Genomic DNA, 16,162 nt, shown 5'->3' with positions numbered 1-16,162 from the left:
TAATAAACAATGATTCATTAATTGCTAAAAGTTTGTGATTAGAGGCTCTTCCCAAAACCTTAAAGTCTTTGTACTGAATAATATGTTTGCATTTATCGACATGATCCCTTATGTTGGAAAATTCGGGATTTGAAGTTTAGTGCCAGTTCTATAGCTGACAGCTCTATGACTGTCGATTCGGACTTATAAGTAACCTATGTGTCGATCCAATATAGGTTCCTCGATTACATCGAGGACAAGTAAACTTATAAATAACACAAGAGGTCATTAAAGGATCCAAACGGTCTTTGAAGCTGAAAAGGCTACCGATATTCAGTGGGTTTGTGGGTATAATTTTGATTTTCACAGCAGGGAGATGATGGGATATTGGAGATCGGAGTTCTTTATAAAAGATTGTGTCGTGAATAAAAGGAAGACTGGAATAGAAAGGTAGTTTAGGAACGTGGGGAGTAGGATGACGTGGAACAAAACTATTATTTAAAAATTTGGAGACATGTTTAAAGAATAAGTGGGTGGGAAAGCAGTTGTTGTTGAAGTATTTTTGCAGGAACGTGATTTCGTTGTGGAAAGCTTGCCAACTAGAGGATAATGCAAAGGCTCGGTGAAGCATGGTTAATACGGAATTAATCTACAAAAGAAAAAAACTATAAATATTTGTACCAAGACCAGTAAATGTCTTTTTTCTAAAAACAGAAGTAGAGAAGCCTTGATAGGATCGTATTATTAAAATATCTAAAAAATGCAACTGGTTGTTAGTCTCGTGTTCAATCGTAAATTTAATATTAGGATGAAATGAATTAACGAAAGCTAAAAACCTCTTGGTGTCAAACTGACTTCTAAAAAGTGCAAATGTGTCGTCCACATACTGCTTGTAAAATAGTGGATGGTAAATAAGGGGACAAGTATCAAGCATGTGCTCTTCCAGCGAGCACATGAAGATACCAGTGAAGATGGGTCCAAGTGGAGAGCCCATAGCCATACCCTCAATTTGCGGTAAGAACAACCATTAAAAACAAAAACGGTGTCCCGCACCACTAGATCTCAAAGTTTCTTGAAATCGTTCTTGCAGAACCCATTAAAATGAGACTCATCCAGAGGAAAAAGCTTATGTAAAATAATATCAATGGTCTGTTGTACAGGTACAATCGTAAATAAAGACTCGACATCGAAGCTTACCATAACAAGATCTGAGTCCTGAGCAAAAATAGTATTTTTGAACTCTCATGAATTCTTAAGGCTGTAAGAATTTTCGGCCAAGGGGGCAAGCATGGGAACTAGATATTTTGCTAGTTTGTAATTAGCGTTATTATAAGACAATAAGATAGGGCGGATAGGAACATTATCTTTGTGGGCCTTTGGTAGGCCGTACATAGAACCATAGGATGACCCTGAGCTGTATAGGGAATGATAAGTGTTCTCAGTGATAATGCCATGGTCTTTTAGGCTTTTCAGAAATCAATCAATATGGTGTTCTATTTTAAACAATGTTGAAAATTCAGGAGTTCCCAACTTCTGGAACTTTGTATTATCATTTAAAACTGTTTCCACTTTACTAATATAATCATCCTTATTTAGAATAACAACTCCTTTACCTTTATCTGGACAGGTAATAATAATGTCCTTTTTTGCAAGAGATTTGAGAATATTCATATCTTCCTTTTTAAAAAATGGAGCCCAGTGCATACACAATTTAGAATAAGTTTTATGTGCTTGGCCTTGAAGTTTGGATTGAAAGGTAGGAACATCAAGGTTGAGGTCAAGGTTGATCAATCTAGAGAACAGGAACTCCAGACTGCCAAAGAACTGCACAAATGAGGGTCTGTAACAAGGTAAAGCAAAATCCAAAACAAAGAGAGAGAAGGAATTCCTCTTGTTTCGACAGGGAGTAATTGGAAAAATTTTTAACACTGTTTTATTGTCATGATTAAATTTTAGAACAGAAACACCTATTTTGTGTTGTTTTCTCTCATGAACCTCTAGGACATGGAAAAATACTTTAACAACAACTGCTTTCCCACCCACTTATTCTTTAAACATGTCTCCAAATTTTTAAATAATATTTTTTTCCACGTCATCCTACTCCTCACGTTCCTAAACTACCTTTCTATTCCAGTCTTCCTTTTATTCATGACACAATCTTCTATACAGAACTCCAATCTCTATTATCCCGTCATCTCCCTGCCGTGAAAATCAAAATTATACCCACAAACCCACTGAACATTGGTAGCCTTTTCAGCTTCAAAGACCGTTTGGATCCTTTAATGACCTCTTGTGTTATTTATAAGTTTACTTGTCCTCGACGTAATCAAGGAACCTATATTGGATCGACACATAGGTTACTTAAAGTCTGAATCGACAGTCATAGAGCTGTCAGCTATAGAACTGGCACTAAACTTTCAAATCCCGAATTTTCCAACATAAGGGATCATGCCGATAAATGCAAACATTCTATTCAGCACAAAGACTTTAAGGTTTTGGGAAGAGCCTCTAATCACAAACTTTTAGCAATTGATGAATCATTGTTTATTAAAAAACTGGTCCCCTCACTGAACACCCATGCCACGTCTACACCTCTTTATCTCTCGTGAACTGTTTATGTTTTTGGTCAGTCCTTCCTCTGCCTCCATACTGAATGGTTGGTCCTTATTCATATTTATAACTTCGCTTGTTTTAATGTAATTTATATTGTGTATTTTAATATTTGTCACTTAATTTTATTGTACTAATTAGGTATTATTACTTGTAGCTTGAAAATGATGCCTGCTGGTTGGCCTCGAAACGTTGCAATTGAATAAACATGCCTTTTTTGACCTGTTGGTGTGCTTCCCCTGCCTTCATTATATCACTTATTATATAAAAGAGGATCTGCCTGAAAATCTTGAAAAGATATCACAAACTCTTCACGGAGCTGAATTTCCCACCACTGGTACAAGTAAGAACATCACTACTTACCTGACCCAAAGAGGATGGTGGGCAGATGTAGGCAAAACCCACTTGATGAGACTGAGATCATTATATTAATGCAGTCACTCCCAATATTATCATTCTGAAGGGTAAACTAAACAGAATGCACACAATCCTACCCCCAAATCTAGCACACTCGTATAATCCACGGGCCAGCTTAAAAAAAAAAAAAAAAAAAAAAAAAAAAGTCCTGCCATAAAGATATAAATATGACTAGTATAAAAACGCTTCAATTTTAAACATTTTTGGTTGCTTGACAAGATCACAACTACTCCATTACCGCCTTCATAAATGATTTCCAACCCAAGAAACTGTCTTTTCTCAATAAGCAAAACAGTCAAAAGGAGTTGGTGAGGCTGGACAGCATGACAAAGGAAGGAATATAAATTAAATTTAATAAAAGAATTTAAAGGGGGAAAAACCCTAAAGTTGAACAAAGTAGTAGTCAGAGAGGTTGGACAATAAGTTAGAAAAAGCTAATACAGTATATACAGTACTGAATAAGAGGAAATAACAATAAGAAAGAGGCTTCTAGATGACCCAAAAGCACAGATTCACAGCTAGATGAGACTGCAACGCAAAGAGCAAGCAATCATGCCTATGACCCCAGCTATTGGTCCCTAGGCCCACACCCAAACGAAAACATCAGTATTTGGGGGGGTTTAAAATCTAAGAGAAATTTATACAAGAGGACAAAAGAACAGAATAGCATGAAATAGAAGAAAACAGTGATGGTAGGGATAAGCATCAGCTTGAGGATAAATGCAGAGTTAACTGGTATGGACTTGCAAAAACTAACTATGATAACTGCTGAGAACCTGGACCTACCTGCACATGGTGTGGTGACTATTACATTTTCTTCCAGGTCTGTAATATCTGGAAAATTTCTTGACCACTAATGTGGGGTTCTTTATAAGTACTGTAACTGGTTTGTCTTGAAATATATTAAATACTTCTTGACCACTAATGTGGGGTTCTTTATAAGTACTGTAACTGGTTTGTCTTGAAATATATTAAATACTAAGAGTGAATCCAATATCATACCTATAGCAGTAATCTTTCGTACACATGTAAGATCCTCCTTTCTTCACTTTATCAGTCCCAGAATGGGGCCCAGTCTGTAATGCATAAAAATTTATGCAGATTAAGTAGAAAGTAAATTATATTACAAACAAAGTAAATAGAAAAGAATAAATGAGGATATAAACTTTATCTGATATAAAATTTTCATTCAGCTAAAGATACAATTACCAAGTTCATACAGTCAAACCAATGGCTAAAGTAACTCTACAGCACAATGTTCATAAAAAGCAGTTTTCTAAGTTATACAAGGCTTCCCTGAATTATGGCGGCACCAACTTACCCGATCTTAGTGTGCTTTTTTCAAATACATCTATCAAGAACAGTTATCTAGTTATGGTGCCATAAGAGCCGTTAAAGGTGCTCATTTATTAATGAGCAACGACTTACATCACACCACTGGAATGGAACCCTCTGCTGTAAGTCGGGGACTACCTACAGGGTTTCAGTTACCAGAAATTAGAAAATGCAGAATATGAAATTAGTAAATTCAGAAATCTTTGTGATTTCAAATTTTGCATGCACCTGTCTTCTTTGCTAACAGCTCAAGTGAATCATCTTTTGGCCACCATCCTTTGTTTTCCTGATTCTTCCATCTGTACCCCTTCATTTCAGGTGATAATCAAGTCACCTTCTGTCATCCATTGCATGAATGAATGTATACACACTTGCTTAAATTAACCCCTTTGACAAATCTGGTTAGTGTGACTCTAAGACATAAGAGCAATTATGATGACAATTCTGCTCAGCCTGAAAGTAGCTATAGGTTTCATTGTCTTCCAAAATATTCATGTTTCACTGCAACTAAAACATGATCTTTAAGGTACTCTTCCCCAGTCAATTTCTTAACCTCTGCGGGTAATACAGTAATACCCAACTTTGATGTGCTTCACTTTTTCATGCTTCATTTTGTTGCAGATTTTTGTGGAACATATCTTTCACTTTTCTGTGGGAACTTTCACTAATGTACCATATCTAAAATTACCACTAACTTGCTTTTTTTCGTAGAGCAACACTGTATTCACTAATTATTGTATTTTTTCATTAAAGGATATGTATACTGAGAGAGAGAGAGAGAGGTGTTTACATCAAAGTCTAAGCAGAGTATAAACAGATTCTTTAAGTGCAAAAACCTTTTATTGATATTTTGCTGTTTTTTCATTAAAGGATACATATACAGAGAGAGAGAGAGAGAGAGAGAGAGAGAGAGAGAGAGAGAGAGAGAGAGAGAGAGAGAGAGAGAGAGAGAGAGAGAGAGAGAGAGAGATTTTAAATGGATTCTGTAAGTGAAATAACATTTTACAGTACTGACATTTTGCTGTTTTTTCATTAAGGATATGAGAGAGAGAGAGAGAGAGAGAGAGAGATTCCAACGTCAGAGAATTTGCTACTGGAGGTTTTGAGCTGCCTACGTATGAAATACGGATTTTAAATATATTTATGGTGATTAGACTACAGTATACAGTAAATGGATTCTGTAAGTGAAATAACACTTTACTGATATTTTGCTGTGTTTTCTCATTGAAGGATATGTATACAGAGAGAGAGAGAGAGAGAGAGAGAGAGAGAGAGAGAGAGAGAGAGAGAGAGAGAGAGAGAGAGAGAGAGAGAACAAGAATTTTTTAATAAATTTATGGGAGATGGTGAGGATTAACCACAAAAATCATATTTATCATAAATATATTTGTATGTAATCATGAAAATACTAACATGACGTAACAAACCTAGCATTCTTTTTGGAGGAACATGTCCCGTATTGTTCTAAACTACCCACATATATATTTTAGATATGCTGTATACAGCAGTACTATGCTAAAATATGTACTGTACAGTAAATATCATTTCAAATTCATCTTACAACACAGCAACGTATAATATAATATGTACGTACATTATGCGCAGTACAGCAGACGATGCACAAAGTTACTTTAGGCAAAGGAAAATGTGGGTATTTGAATTATAGAAGATACTTAAGAGTAACAGTTGTAGGTGGCACGTAATGTTGTAAGATGACTTTGAAATGATATTGGGGTATTCTGGGATGATAGTTTGAGGTATATTTTTATTTGAACTGTTAAGTTGGGTGATGAATTATTAAAATACTAGGCAGTTATAAGCATTTTGGGGTGTATATACTTAAGAGTAACAATTGTAGGAGGGAATGTAAGATGACTTTGGTGTTTTTGGATGATGGTTTGGTTGTATTTTTATTTAAAATGATATTAAAATGTTTTAGTATGATAATTTAAGGCATATTTTGTTTGAACTATTAAATTAGGCAGTGAACTGTTAAAATAGGTAGTTATAAGCATTTCAGTTTAAGGGGTACAGGGTATTTGGTAGTTGTAAGCCAGTTATAAGCATTTTTAGAGGGGATTTTTGCATTTCTGCGATGGGTTCTGGAACCTATCCCCGCATAAAAGTGGGGGAGCACTGTATGGTACAAATTTTACTTTCTCTTTTCAATAATTCTCAATTCGGTGAAGCTGACCAAGAAAGAAAACCTTAAAGATCACGGTTTTAGTTGCAATAAAAAATGAATGTTCTGGAAGACGGTGAAAAATGTAGTTATATTCACGAAAGTGCTAAGCAGGTCAAAGGATTCAAGGCATGAAAAGATAGGACTCATGTTAGTGGTAAGTGGTAATGCTGCAGGCCATAAGATTAAACCAGGCATCATGTGACAGGCATTCAACTCACATATCGAACCGTGACATAATGGAAAGCTGGAAGTGATTCACTGCAGCAGATACAAAAGCATTTGTATAACTGCAACAGAACCAGAAATTGTTAATGAATGTTGGAAGCCTCTATCAAGTTATGAGAGGTTCTCCCTACAACTGGCAAAGAAGTAAGCCAGTTTTCAGGGCATTATGCAAAGTTGATGGAGAGGGCTTTGTTCATGACATGAAGAAAAGAAAGAAGAAAGACATTTTATAAATAGAGGCCTGAAAGAACTTTCTAAGACACTAAAAGAGGCATAAAAAAACAAAAAGACAAATTAGATAAACCTAACAAAGTGCTTCAGGTTGCATAGAATTGTGGTGTAAGGCACTTGAATAACAACCTAGTGAAAAATTGCCCATGCAATTACCAAAGAATTAAAAACACTGCAATAAAATTTTTATGAATTAAAAAGAGCACAATAACAGCTTCCTATCATAATGGTTTCCAAATAGGTAATGACCAAATAAATTTCATCCTCATTATATCCTCCTGACATCCTGCAGTCTCTAGTGTGAAGTCCTTCATTGCTGAGTGATTACACCTCATTCAGAGCACATGAACCTTCTCATATATCAGGAGATTCAGTGTCTTATATTCCATGACAACACCTACGTCCTTCACTTTGCTTCATTCACTACACAGATGTAACTTCATCAACATCAATTTTTACTGAACAAACAGAGAAGAATGGTGACTACCACCTAGTGAAATTTTTCCTTACACAGAAAGAGAGAGAGAGAGAGAGACAGAAATTGCCATCTCTTTTTTTTTGTACTGGTTGTAGACATATAATACTATTTTGTTAATTATTTTTTATATCCCAGTGTGTATGGTATAAAAAACAGTATCATATACCTGTATCTGTATCAAAAACATTTATGGGTTTGCTATCATGCATGAATTCACACAAGTATGCTGGGGCTTGGAAACAATTCACCACACACATCATGAGACAACTGTACATTATGTTAAAAACACAGTGAACTACAAACAAGGTTGTACAATGGATAAATCTTACCCTAGAAAAATGTGAAAAAAAAAAATTATTAAATATTTCTCAAATCCTGAACAAAGCAGCTTGCAATACATACTGGATTAACTTTTGGGCCTGGAGAGTGGCTAACTTCCCACCAATCAGCAGTCCACTCCCAAACATTCCCAACTATGTTGTATAAACCATATTTATTTGGAAGGTATTTTGTCACTGGACAACGTCCCAAGCACCCATCCTCTCCAGTATCTTCTTGAGGGAATTTTCCCTGCCAAATGTTTGCTCTGCAAAAGATTGATCACAAGACAGTACAAAGAGCCTAAGTCTGCAGTACAAACTCAAATAATTTTAACTAAAAAATTCAGTTGCTGGGTATATACATGTACTATATCAGATTATCTTGTGAAGAGTAACAAAACCTATGAACTGTATTTTAAAAAACAGTAGAGTTGCCTAAAAAGTATAAAGTAAGAGAAAACTTAAAATTTTTTTTTTAATTATATCACTTGACCCTTTTGCTTACTAATTACTGATCATTGAATAGGCAGTGAACCTTTTATATGAACCACTTTGTTTTCAATGATTTTCGAATAATGGTATGATTCTTCCTGTATGCATGTACTCAGCTCTTCCTGTTTTTACCAAGCTTCCACCAACTTATTATCAGTTCTAATTCAATTTTAATCAGAATGCTATGCATCCTCATTATCTTATCACCTTCACTTTTACTCTTAACACCAAAATTGATGATTGCCACCACAAAACATATACTGGTGCAATGTATAAACACAAATGTTTTCAAGAAAACAAAAAAAAAAAAAAATACTGCAGAGAAGTCCACATGGTAACTTAAAAAAAAAAGTGGTAGACAGTCCATTTTAAAACAATGGATCCATACTGGGGGTTGCAAACAAGACTGTTTGTATCTTTGAATTTCTGTATGATTAAAAGTTAGTAATAAAACAGGAATACCAAAAACTAAAAACCTTTAATTGCTTTTCCTCTGCACAAATACAATCCACCTACTAAGTTATGGCTGTCATACCTGAATTCATCACTGGGCTTGAATTTGTTACCCCAAGGAAACAGTCTGTCTTCTTTGCCAGCCCGACAAGCTCTCTCCCATTCAGCTTCAGTAGGAAGTCGTTTCCCCATCCAATTACAATAAGCAACTGCATCATTCCAGGAAACATGAACAACAGGATGATCCATACGATCTAGGAATAAGTAATAAGTGTATGACAACCAAATATTACGCTGATATCTTCAGCAACAAAATATTACTAAAATGTCAAATAAGTATAAAAATTATGTAGCAAATGCAAACATTCTGGAATAAACATAACTACTAAGTTCCTAACTGGAAATTCAAGGGATGAAGTGTTTAATGCTCAATAATGATAAACAATAATCACAACAACAAATAAAAATATGCAATGTTATTATTTTGCTTCATCATATCCCATCACTGATACAGTATATGTCCAAGTTTGTGGTCTTCCACATTCCCTTGACATTACACTTTTATCTAAACGACACAAGATTAATAACAGCATAACACATTACAGGACTTGGAGCCTCTGGTACTCAATGATTGCTGCCTCACTTCTTGTATAATGTAACTAGAGAACTGTTAATAGCTGCAGAGACTTACCAATAAATGTTTCTTTCACTGCATGATCACCACTATTCATTGCTTTCTTATAAAACAGGTTTTGGCGTAGAAAAAGCTATTTTCGGTAGCCACCGTTTGTCCTTCTCAAAAGAGTTACTGTGCACTCTCATGGCCCCCCAATGGCTCCATAAGACAGACCAACCAATTACAAACAATTCCCTTAGCTGGTCTCGGCCAGAATAGTGCTTGTTGGCCCTTGATTGATAGAATATAAAGGACTCAGGACGGGAGGGCTCTATCTCCCGTCCTACAACGATTACCTAGGCTTTACATCTTACTCACACAGCTGTGACAACAACATAAGTCAGTGCCATCCTCATTACACTGCCAGGTCTGTGCGAGATAAATGTTCACCACAGTCCCATGCCTTTTCCTCTGGGAAAGTGGGTGGGTTTGAGGACTCACAGCGGCTACCAAAAATAGGTTTTTCCTATGTAAAAACCTGTTCCTTGATAGCATAGCTGCTGTTCGTCCTCAAAGGAGCTTACAAAAGAAAGTGGCAAGTGACAAAATGCTTAGCTCCTAATAAATAAATCCCAACAACCAAGATTAATTTTTGGTCTGAGGTACGGTCACAGGTTATCAACTATTTTCTTTATTCCAGATACCCATAGGGTTTGGCAATAAAGAACAGGAAACAACAGAAGAACCAATGTACAGTATGTATTATTCTTGCAGTTCGAGGGTGGCTTACCTAATTATATTGGGTCTGGCAGCAGGATTATTGAGCTTTCCCCAGCAATATCTCAGCATGACCACTGCTCTCATGGCAACAGTGTTGCAGGAATTTTTTAGTCATGGATAAAGTCACAGGTTACCAACAATTCTTTTATTCCAGATACCTATCTGGGTCTGGCAATAAGGAACAGGAGACACATAAACCTAATTATGCAGGACTGGCAGCAGGATTACTGCACCTTGACCAGTTCAGGAATACTGTCTCTAATAACCACTCCATACACTCAAAGAACTCTTCAACTGAAACATTTCCAAAGAAAGTTAACGATGTACTCACCTTTTGGATGTCATGTGACTTAGGAAAGGAGTGAGGGTTTGATTTATTAATGAGGGCCACTAAAATCATTCTCAGCCCAAGTAAAAGAGAGTGGTTTGTTTGTGCTAAGGTATAGGAAAAATGATGTCATCTGACTTAAGAAAGGAGTGAGGGTTTGATTTGTTAATGAGGACCACTAAAATAATTCTCAGCCCAAATAGAGAGAGTGGTTTGTTTGTGCTAAGGTGTAGGAAAAATATGACCATCTGGGATGTTTGTCTTGGCATCTAGGCAAACCTTAAGTGCTCGAACCAGGCATAATATTTTATAAGAAATACAGAGTTCCTTTATCAGAAAAGGGGATTTTCCCTTTAAAAAGGTCCTCATCCTTGGCCACGAGACAACAGCAAATGATAACTAGGCGTATGAGCCGTGAAATGCTGTCCTTGTCTAAGAAAGCCCATTTCACTAATCCAAGCTCCTGATGCCAAAGCAGCCAAGAACACTGCCTTTTGTAGCATGAGTTGTAGCTGTACTGGGCCCACGAATTGAGCAGATGACAGGAGTCTAAGAACCTTATTCAGGGACCAGGTAATGGGAAACCTTGCAGGAACTGACCTTTGCAGTGTAAAAGACTAGAGAATGGAATTAATAATTTCTATATTAGAATTAATTCCAAAACCATAAGGCAAGGGGTCTGCCAATGCTGCCTTGTATGCCATGACTGCTGAAATAGCAAGGCACTTGACTTCACAAGATAACCAAATGTAAAACTGTTTTAACAGATTTCAACTGGGCTCTAAGTGTGGAGGTAATCTAACCACATTTCCCATATGAACTGGTATGTTGGATAGATGAAGTCAATCGTTTTGTACTAGGTACCTAGCAATGTTAGGCAAATAATCTTCACAGCAGACTAGATTTAAAATTCCACATGAAGGTCATGGCTCAGAAAGGACGATGCACAGATGACTTCCCCTCCTCCTGTCTGGGATAGAACGGATGGCAATGGAATCTATTCTTTTGCCTGTTGTGGAAGAAATACGGAACCAATTACCATTTGGCCAATTCAGGGCTTAGGCAAGCGGTTCTGATGAAAGCTAGTAGATTGTTCAAAGCTTTTGAAATCTGGGACAATGAAGGAAAAAGGTATATCATCGTCCATTTGTTCCAGTCTTGTAGGAATGCATCTCTTGCTATTGTCCGAATATCCAGGCTTAGACACATACACTAGAAGTTGATGGTTCTTGCATGTGGCAAACTGGTCCACTTCCGGATTAAAAAGCATGTTAGCAATTACTGACTTGTGAGGAGCTCAGTATGAGCCTAACCTCTTTATAGAAGACACTGCAGTCAAATTGTCTAGGATGAACATAATGCGAGTCCCTTTTGGAGGATTCAATTTTCTGAGATGGAAAAACAGCCAAATAGTCCCAGGAAGCTGGTAAGACACTCCCTCCGAGCAGGTGACCATCTTCCCCCTAACTGACAATCCTCCCAATGACCTCCCCAACTTGTCAAGGAGGCATCCATATGTACTATTATCACTTGTTTGAATGGTAGAGTCAGGTCAGCCTCTTTGCCAGAGACCCCTTCCAGGTCCACAGACATACTGTAGTATCTTCCCAATCTCAGATGAAAGGGATCACAGTCTTTTCCTGGTGTGTGAGAGCTAGACTCTGTTAAATCCTACAGTCACAATCTCAGGATTACATCTACCACGGACCCAAACTGTAACAGGCCAGACTTCGTTCCAGTTGTTGTCTGGAAAGGCTGGGCTGTGCAAGGAGTCTACTGAGTCCTTCCTTATCCTGGTTTGAGTGCTTTGGGAAGAGACAGCTGGCTTCAAAGAGTAGCCCAACAAAGTCCCAGCCTCAGAAAAAGTCTGCTGGATGTAAGGTGGGATTTGTTCCTATTCAGAAACGTTTTGACTGGAGTCTGTCAATTACTATTCTCAGGTTTCGTCAGCACTCTTCCCTGGTGGCTCCCCAGATTACCCAATCATCTAGGTATGCCACCAGTTAAAATCCTTCATTGCTGAGCACCTATAATATAGGTAAAGTATATATAAAAATTTATGCAAACAATATGTTTGTTAAAAAATGACAGGTCAAGGATTACCCTTCGTTCAGAGGAATGCTTCTTGGGGATGCTGAAGAGTGGTGGCAAATAAAGCCATCTTTCTCTATGGTCCCCTTTTAAAAGGGGGTCTGGTACTTGGAAAAACCCACTTTAGAGGAGGGGAAGGGTGATACCATCTCTACCCTAGCCCATTGTGAATTACAGTAAACCCCCGTATTCGCGGGAGATGCATACCACATGCCCCCACGAATAGCTAAAACCCGTGAATACTTGGAACCCTTGTAAAAACACCCTGAACTGCCTATTTTGATAGTTCACACACACACAAAACAAACTAAAAATGCTTATACAGGTATTATCTTACTTACGATGGGGTTAGGTTCCAAAAAAAACCCATCGTTTGTTGGTAAAAACGTAAGAAATACCAAACATATCTCGAACGCAGCCCAGCCTACACTAGGGTATTCGGTACCATGTGTAATATGGTAGCCTAGCCTACACTATAAAGTATACTCTATAAATACATGGTTTAGTAATTATTAATATCAGCTAATTCTGGAGATTCATGCAAAGTGACTTATGATAATTCACTACAAAGAGAAATTGAATAACAAACAAATAGCTAAGCCTACACTATGGTATATTGTATACATATATGGTAGCGTAGCCTACATTATACTGTACTCTACATTCACATATCGTATTATACAAATGTCAACATACTGTATCCAGTAATATTGCATATATTCTTATACTGCTTTTGTATTAAAAATTGCGATCATAGCGATCAATGTTTTGGTTTGGAAATCGTTTATGCTGTATTTATTTCACAGTATTTAATTCAGTTCAGATCGCTTTTCTTTCTTCTAGTTGGCATAAATGAATCTCTAGATACTTTATTTATATGGGGTAAGTTTATTTTTCATTCTATGAAGTGTTTTTAAGTTGAAATATAACTAAAATACGTCTCGTAGGGAAATTAATTTATCTATTATTTTCGTTAATAGTTGATGATGGCTGTTTGGGGGCGTTTGTTTTGTGTAAAAAAAATTCAAGATTCCGTTCGCTATTTTCACTTGATTTCATCATAATACGAGCTTTATGTATTTATCGTTCATTGGTGTAAAAATAGCAGTAATTTGTTCTTTCATGCCCAGTAGTTTTGATTAAAATACTTTCTCTCCAATTTTAATTACGGTCGAGTTTCATCCATGTTGCCGATGCACGATAATTTACAGTATAAGTATAGTCATTAGCACCTTGAACATTGTTTTCTCAGCTTCAGCTACAACTTGCAGCTTAAATTTTGCAGTATATTTTCTTGATCTTTTATTCATACCAAATAAGGGTATAATGTAAAAATATATCAGTCCTATTCTACTTAACGTCATTTGTGCTATAACCTACGGTAATTGTTTATTACTGTACGATAGATGAAATACCAGGTAAACAGCTGTTGTTATCCGATTCAGTTATAAGCAAAACAACGGTTTCTCAGTTAGTTGTTTATGGCTGTATGCATTTACGCAAGAGTATAACGTCACTAACAATACTTTTATAATTCTCTTCTACTTTTTTAACTAGAAGATGGGATAAAGAGATGGAGGAAAAGTTGTCTATTGTAACTTGGTCTCTCTCACCGCCTGATTATGCTGCTGCCTGCGCCTGTGCGAAATTTAAAAATATTTTGTAAATATTGTCGTATTGATATTAATTGCTCTCCCCATTGCAAAATCAAATTATTGTAAGGTGAATTACCGTAACTCGAGCATTACCTGAGTATTTTAATAATTTTATCACAAAAAGTGCATTTAGTCATGAAAATGAGATGAAAATACAGTAATTAGTAAATATTTCTCAGTGAAAAATACCGTGAATGGACGAATTTTCAGCGAATAATGAGTATATATGTTCAATAGAGAAATCTGCAAATAGGTGAGTCCGCGAATCGTGAGGCAGCAAATATGGTGGGTTTGCTGTATACTGTGTCCCTAAAGAGGAGGAATTCCACTACATGTTATGCTGTAGAAGACAACCCCAACCATGGGGCTCCACCTCTTCTCTTCCTTGTAATATGCAGTACAGGAGTCGATGTTTCTTTCCCTTGGTAGGAGTGTCTTGTTTGCTTTGAAAGGACTGCTACTGCTATTGTTGTCCTTTCTTCTGTTGTCGGAAGGGGTCCTTTAGTAGTTACTGTATGCTTAGGCTAAGGAAAAGGAAACTCTCAAGGGTATTGTTTCCAAAATTCCCCTTTTTCAAGAGCAGTATATAACATGCAATTCTGTTGTCAGGCTCATTCAGTTAGTTGTGCGACAAGACTTCAAAAAGGGTCCCAACAGATAGGGAAAGAAAGCAATAGGGAGGTTACATTGGGGAGCGAAATGTTGGAGCCTACCATTACTTCCTTTAAAGCCTTAATGTGACACTCCAGAAAGTTGTAGAGTGCTCCCAATAGGGTTCACATAAATGTCTTGACTAGTGCAGTGAACATTGTTCTGGAAGACACTGGAAGCTTTTTAATTAGGTGGGGCCTAGCATAAAATTCAGCCATGGTTGTCCTGAGATTTTTCTCATAGGGATCCCAAATTGCTGGATAGTCATATCCAATGGGAGCTGTTTCCTCTCATAAGGGTGGGAAAATGTTGCTCATTCCTTTGCAGCACTATCAGACACTGGGATGGTGGAGACAAATGGCTTTATTTCTGCCATATTCTCATTTCCCAGTCATCACAAAATTCTGGCATTCCATCTTCACATACAGTAACTGGTTGTTTCAAAAGTGAAAAGACAGAAAGTTGATGCCTCTCAGAGAGCTTATTGGTTCTGTAAAATTGTTGTTGTGCTATACTTTTCATTAAACTGGATAAAAGTTGCTTCTATGGCTTTCATTAATAGGACTGCTTCTATTTGGCTTTCAATGTTATATTATTAGGCAGCATAACCGTCTCCTTCAACGATCTCTGAATTCCTATTGGAGGACAGACCAAGTGCCATTCAGTATTGGGAAAGGCAATTCTGTCCCAAAATTCTATACAGTATGCTCAACCTCAGTCAGTTTTCCTTTCATTAATGAGGTATTTTCCATCTGGTAAAACGATGCACACTGAGGTGTCTCAACAAGGGTTATCAGTATTATTCTCAGGGGCAGATACAGTATTGGTACCTGTACTATAGTCTGACCTGGTCTCAATTGTTACCAGTCAGAGCTCTGGGAGTGAGTAGGCTGTCTATTATTATTCATTCTGATTTCAACAGGGGATCTAGACAACTGATTCCACTTCTTTTTGGGCTTAAGTTTTTTATTATCCTGTTCCCATGACCTAGGATTTTTGGTGAGAATCCTATCTCTGCCTGGGCAGATTGTGCAGCCTCTCAATCCCCTGACACCTGAATTCCTCTTAGGAATCATGGATAGCATCTCTATGCTGATGCTCAGTAGCAAGTGAGTCCTAAAAGGAATCACTCTCTCTTGGGGTCATCTTTGATCCTGTTCATGATTTCCTCCCAGAATTCTGAAAGTACTGCAAGAGGAATTTTACCATCAGGGAAGCCTGCATGAACTGATGAGCCAAGGCAGCAGTATCATCACTGCCTGGCAGTTCATAAAGCACAGCATGCTGAATCCCCTACTAAGGAAGCCTGCATGAAC

The 16,162-nt window shown here is 37.1% G+C and overlaps 1 protein-coding gene across 8 annotated transcripts in view; it reads right to left on the bottom strand.

Moving 5' to 3' along the window:
• LOC136845706 (formylglycine-generating enzyme) overlaps nt 1-16,162 on the bottom strand; it is a 113,423-nt gene that overhangs the window by 18,230 nt on the left and 79,031 nt on the right. For 6 of the 8 annotated variants that reach the window (XM_067115866.1, XM_067115867.1, XM_067115872.1 and 3 more), the window contains 3 exons: nt 8,808-8,979; nt 7,863-8,046; nt 4,009-4,082 (listed from right to left, as the gene is read on the bottom strand). In XM_067115866.1, the coding sequence (XP_066971967.1) occupies nt 4,009-4,082; nt 7,863-8,046; nt 8,808-8,979 (430 nt within the window). Of the gene's footprint in view, nt 1-3,792; nt 4,083-7,862; nt 8,047-8,807; nt 8,980-16,162 lie in introns of all 8 variants that reach the window. The other 2 variants (XR_010855223.1, XR_010855224.1) reach the window with 1 other exon arrangement.

This window comes from Macrobrachium rosenbergii, chromosome 14, assembly GCF_040412425.1.
Source record: "Macrobrachium rosenbergii isolate ZJJX-2024 chromosome 14, ASM4041242v1, whole genome shotgun sequence".
NCBI classification, from domain to species: domain Eukaryota; kingdom Metazoa; phylum Arthropoda; class Malacostraca; order Decapoda; family Palaemonidae; genus Macrobrachium; species Macrobrachium rosenbergii.
The sequence above is the reverse complement of the archived record's forward strand: the minus strand, read 5'-3'. Positions and strand labels throughout refer to the sequence as shown.